At 43.0% G+C, this 6,000-nt stretch overlaps 1 protein-coding gene across 2 annotated transcripts in view; it reads left to right on the plus strand.

The window, feature by feature from the left end:
- The window catches only part of LOC124475479 (phospholysine phosphohistidine inorganic pyrophosphate phosphatase), a 63,822-nt gene extending 58,788 nt beyond the window's left edge, over window positions 1-5,034 (plus strand). Inside the window, exon 8 of one of the 2 annotated variants that reach the window (XR_006956936.1) lies at window positions 4,501-4,741. Coding sequence is in view for 1 of the 2 variants with exons in the window: in XM_047032134.1 (XP_046888090.1) it covers window positions 4,501-4,597 (97 nt within the window). In the remaining variant the exon portion in view is untranslated. Of the gene's footprint in view, window positions 1-4,500 lie in introns of both variants that reach the window. The other variant, XM_047032134.1, reaches the window with a different exon arrangement.
- The last annotated feature ends 966 nt before the right edge of the window (window positions 5,035-6,000 follow it).

Raw genomic sequence — 6,000 nt, forward strand, 5'->3', positions numbered from 1 at the left:
GTCTCATCAGTCCATAAAACTTTGTCCCAGAATTTTTGAGGTTCATCTCTGTACTTTTTGGCAAATTCCAGCCTGGCCTTCCTATTCTTCTTGCTAATGAGTGGTTTGCATCTTCTGGTGTAGCCCTTGTACTTTTGTTCATGAAGTCTTCTGCGAACAGTAGATAGTGATACCTTCACTCCTGCCATCTGGAGGTTGTTGCTGATCTCACTAACAGTTGTTTTAGGGTCTTTCTTTACAGCTCTCACAATGTTTCTGTCATCAACTGCTGATGTTTTCCTTGGTCTACCTGTTCGACGTCTGTTACTTAGTACACCAGTAGTTTTCTTCTTCTTCAGGACATTCCAAATGGTTGTACTGGCTATGGCCAATGTTTCTGCAATGGCTCTGATTGATTTTCCATCTTCTCTAAGACTCACAATTGCTTGTTTTTCACCCAAAGACAGCGCTCTGGTTTTCATGTTGTTTTCACCTCTGAATACAGTCTGCATAGACAAAACCTATCTTACCCAATCTGAACATGAGTGTAGACATTCAGTGGTATTTATTGATTGAATAATGTATGTAATAGGACACACCTGGGCAACAAAACACACCTGTCAGTCACATGTTCCAATACTTTTGCTCACGTGACAAATGGGTGGGTTCGAACAAAAAGGTGATATTTTCTAATTTGTGCATCAGATCCTGATGTAAATACCTGGAAATGAAAGCTGAAACGTTGATCTCTGGTTTCACATTCATCGTTTGATGTCAAGCCCAAATGTTTTCAGTCTACAGCAAAAATAAAGGAATTGGCCTCACTGTTCCAATACTTTTGGAGGGCACTGTATGTGTGGCTGTTGTATAATATGGATGTTTTATAATTGTGTGCCTGATTCTATTATCAGGTTTAGTGAATGAAAGGGGACAGCAAGACAAAGAGGGAGATCGAGAATAAGCGGGAGGATAATGATAAAGACAGCTGAGGCAATTTAACTGTCCACGGTCTGGTCTCTCTCTCTCTCTCTGGACCCCTGTACATCATCAATCACTACTCTGCTCCTTTATTTATTTCACACAAGTTAAACTGATCATATTTTCGCCCTGAAGGCCAAGATGCTAAGACACTCAGTTACTTCTACATGCACACTCTTCCACACACAATACACACTCATACAAGCACTTCACGTTTCCTTTACCCTATTCCAAACCTTCAATTCTCATGTTTTAAGTTTTCATTACTCCCATGCATTGGCTTGTTTCCCCCTGTTTAGTCTTAAGGACTCGAGCAACTCTGTAAATTGTTGTTTTCACTTCAGCCCCGTGGGGGAGTGGCCCTAGGTCTCACGCTCCCTGCCAGAGCTCAGCCATGCAATCAAGTGGAGGATGTGTTTTGGCTTCACGTTCCCTAACCAGTCTGGTATGAAAAACATACTTCGGAAACAAACTCGCTTGAGTGTTTTCCCCTCTTTTTCGCTGGCAGTCACTCTTCAGTTCAATCATTCTCCCAACACAAGAGTTGCTTTTAGGAAAGACACAGACAGTATGTCCTTAAAAATATAATCAACATAGAACTAAAAGTTCAGACCTAAAGTGAGTGTCCTGGGATGGAGGACCCACATCCCACAGTTGACTGGACGGCCTTCGTATCCTTCCCTCCACTCTCAACTCCCCTTATCTGCTGTAACATCACTGGTGTGTGAGGTCAGCTGTGTGCTCGGTGTAGCCCTTTGCCCCCAAGGTGAAAAGGCTGAAAATGGGGAATACATATGCCGAGTGTGTGACAGCTCTGCTTTCACATACGTGTGAGATGTTAATCCCCTTAGTTGGGAACGGTGTGTGCGTTTGTGTGTAGAGCAGACAAGTGACACTTATAAGGCAGATAAAAGCTGCCATGCTATTCACCCTGTGATAGGAAACCTTGACAGATCCTGGGAAAACAAAGAAGGATGTGCCCCGGAGCCTGTCTGTTGAACACAACCACCACTTTCCCCACTCTATTTCTTTCTGCCATCCATTCTCTCCTTTCCCCTCCCTCCCCACTTTGCCTCTTTCTCACTCTGAGATAGATGCACAGACAGAGACACTGAATACTGCATCAGGACATTAATATTCTGTATTCTACATCCCCTCCACAGATACGCATACATCCACACAAATGTTTGACCAAGCACATGGAGGCCATTTATTCCACTACATACGCAGCACACAGCCTTGCCAATGGTGTGCGTACAGTTGGCCCCTGCATGTCACGTAGGCCAGTTGGCATAGCCAGTCGATACATTATAATATCACAGCCATCAGAGTGGATTAGCAGGCGTTGGTGAGCAGCATTCATGAGGACATTACATAATGACGTGTGGTGATAAAGCATTTCTGTGTGGGTGTGCTGGGGGTTGGGGCTACAGGGTGGAGGGTGGCGAGGTGACTGCCATTTTAGGATGAGAGGCTACGCACGGTACCTTTCGTGTCGCTCTATGTAACCGTGGGTCTTAGCTGCTCCATACCGCCATACCGGACATCACACTTCGGCTCATCTATGCATTCATAGTACATCTGTGATGGGATATGGACCATGCACCTGTAGAGATATTACTCTCTGACCCGGGAGACCTGGAGCCGCCTCAGAACATTACCTCAATGGTAACACTATCTGTATCGTGCTGAATTTTGCATGGTTACATTGACCTGCTTACTCTTTCATTATTCACGGAAAGAGTAGAAAAGCTTCAAAATGAATACACACAAACACACTCACGAGCAGACATGCATAACTAGAATAGAGAAATAGAGAAGGCGGCCACTGCAGGTTTTGGATAAACATCGTGAGCGTTGGGGGCCAGAAAGGGATGGTGTGATTGTCTTTCGGCATCATTGGCAGTAATGCAATCGGCCCTCTGTCCATCTGGTGATGCTGGGCAAGTGTGTGTGCGTGTTCGGTCAATCAGTCCCCGGGTGGAGGGTGTATGTATCAAACTCTGTAAATGAATCTGAAAACTGTACGCAACGTTTTTCTTAGATTCTCACGTTTGTCTCCATAGATTCCACTTAACTTGTAATTGTGCGCACCTGAATGAGCTTGTTGTCCACGCCCCGTTAACTCCCATATTTTACCTTACATGCTTGTTGAAATGCCCATACTTTGTCAGGTTTCTCAATAAACTTCTCAATTAACCCATTGTGAGCAATGAATGATTCTAAACAAACAAAATAAACTGTTAAAAAGATAAACTTTACTGAATGTGAAATGGAGATCTTAATTAGTGAAATAGGAGGAGCATGTTGTTTGGTGGCCTTATGCTAGCAATTATTTGAAAATGTTTTCAATTTACAAAAAAATTATTAATCAACCCATTGTGCCCTTATCGTAACATGTTTACAGTCGATAACTGGTTTCCCAAGTGTTTCTCTGCATATTACGCTTTAATGTTGGCCTGGTCAACCGCAGTGTAAGGGTGTCTAATGTACCTTGGGGACAGGCGGATTATGTCATCCCACACCTCGGGCATCACACAAGGGTGGATTGGTTCATCCCCGACCTGTCTGCCACCTCCCGCTGAAAAGTCCCAGTTAAAGAGAACTTTTACAGTCAATTTTTTTTTACTTTTCCTTGACTTTTGTTGCCCATTCCAACACAGCTCATTCAGTACAGAGATCCAAAATAATGTCTCTCAGATATCTATAACGATTTATCAACCAGTCATCATTGTGGGCCAAGAAATCTGCACGATCAGTGAACTCCTGCTCGCCTTAATCTCTCTTAATCGATGTCTTCCAAAAGCACTCCACAATCACATTTGGCATAACTCATTTGTGGCCCAAATGCACGTTTTCTTTCTGGCTAAATACGCTGAAGCAAGATAATTGGCATAATTTGTAGATAGCCTATACAATTGACTCTCATTGTAGATCAAACTGTCATTTGTAATGCATGCACTTTCTCTCCGCCTTTTGGTCACTCTGTGTCGCCGTATGACATACCAAACATAGCATACGTTTCTAAAGTGCACAGAGGTACACAGATTCTCACACAGTGTTTTTTTTTCTCATAAATCTCTGTGTAGAAACACCCGTAGGCTGCACATGTTTCTGCGCCCATTGTTATGCGTATGATCCTTTGTACATTCGGCCCCTGGAAAGAAATATACATTTAGTAATTTAGCAGACGCTCTTATCCAGAGCGACTTACCGTAAGTATAAACCCCCCCCTGAGAAACCAGTGTTGGGAACAGGTTCACAGGCTGTCTCTTAACTTTGCTGATCACCCAGATTGTGTTAATGCTTGATGTTACCACATTGGTTTAATGTGTGAAGGAAAAAGGCTTTCATTAATTTGGCCAGGACAGGCATCCATGCCAAGCTGTTCTCTTCCTCCATTCTGTCATTACAGTGTTGAATGTGTCTGATACCATCCACGTGCTCAGCCCACTTGTTTACTAATTACTATTTAATGATGCTGTTTGTTCCTGTCCGCCTGAGGGACTGAGCTCATTCTTGTCTGTGTGTGATTTAATGCAGGCCCATTGACGAGAGGCACCCTACGGTGACGGCTGACGGCTACGCCGACAACCTGGCAGCTGTTGTGGACATGATCCTGACAAATCGGGGACACTAAGATCCAGGAAGTAGAAGCACTGTGATCACTTGTTGAGAAGGCTCAACTAACAATGACAGGGATGTATAGTGGGTTCATTAATGTAATGTAAACTTAAATTGCTTTGGATTAAATTTGTCTTCCAAATTACTCAAATGTAACACACCCGGTCGTCACTGAGCCTTTTGTCGGAAGCACAAAACTGTAACAACAGTATAACATACTAACAAAGATGTTCCTCCCCAATCTTCTCTGGTTCTAAATGGCTAGTGAACTCTTTCTTGTATAGCTGGTTGGATTTACCTGTTGGTTGATTTTCAGGTAAAATAATGAGATTGAGAGGATGCTTGCTTGCTGGCTTGCGTGGCTTATGTGTCATGTCAACTACTAAGCCTCACAAACCCTTACGATTCTTGTCCATTGAAATAAACCAATTCAAGCTCAACTCGCAACAGTAAGTACCGTCAACGTCTTTGTCCGGTAACATTTCCTTCAACAATGCCAGAGAAAAAAGTTTTACTTACCTACCATTACTTCGGAATGTTCCAGGTATGCACACAACCCATCAAAACCTCTTCTGCGTAATTCCCAAAGGTCCAAAGTATCTAACCATGTCGAGTAATTGTCCAAACAGTGAATTATATCCACACATAGCCACGATCTTGTTGCTTCATTCTTCCTTTGCCAAATTTTTTTTTCAGTCTTCCACAAACAATCGCTCATAGGAAATTATGTGGGTCGAGTACAAACCTGCGGATACTCTTAAAATGGCCGCTACACTCAGAGCTTTCAATCGATACCTTGTATGAACCAATAGGAGCTTCCATGCCCCGGTGACAGTCCTCTAAAGCCAACCAGGTATGTGCGTCCCGCCCCCCCCTGCCCCCACCCCCCCGCCTCCTCTACACGATTTTTTCTAATTGGCTTCGACTGGCTCTGAAATTAGCTAGTTATCCTTGTAGCTTAGCGCTAGCTGTAAATGGCGATACCCCATATGCCACGTTTTGTGGAGCCTTCAAAATAAAAGTCGATTGCACAATATGTCAGTGTTCTTTGTGTGCCAATCCTGGGAATCAGATAAAACACTCCAATGTGTTCATTCTTCAGTTTTTGTGTTTCAGTAATACTTATGAGGGATTTAGCTGTTATATATGATAGTTCTAAGTACCACCTTTCATTAGAGATAAAAATTTACCTTTTTATCCTAAGAATTTGACCTTGGTGAGAAGGGTCATTCTGGAGTCTCCAAAAGGCCCTTTTAGAAAACGCCTGGATGTACTCTTATAAAAACGTGTCAAATATGAATATATTGTGGTATTATGTTTGACTTTTTATCTGAATTGGGTAAGGCTTCAACCTGTGGTCCAATTCTGTCTTCCAGCTAATACCTACCACCTCTAAGCCTCTTCAGGCCTCTGTTTTAA

The sequence above is a fragment of the Hypomesus transpacificus genome, chromosome 13 (assembly GCF_021917145.1).
Source record: "Hypomesus transpacificus isolate Combined female chromosome 13, fHypTra1, whole genome shotgun sequence".
NCBI classification, from domain to species: Eukaryota; Metazoa; Chordata; class Actinopteri; order Osmeriformes; family Osmeridae; genus Hypomesus; species Hypomesus transpacificus.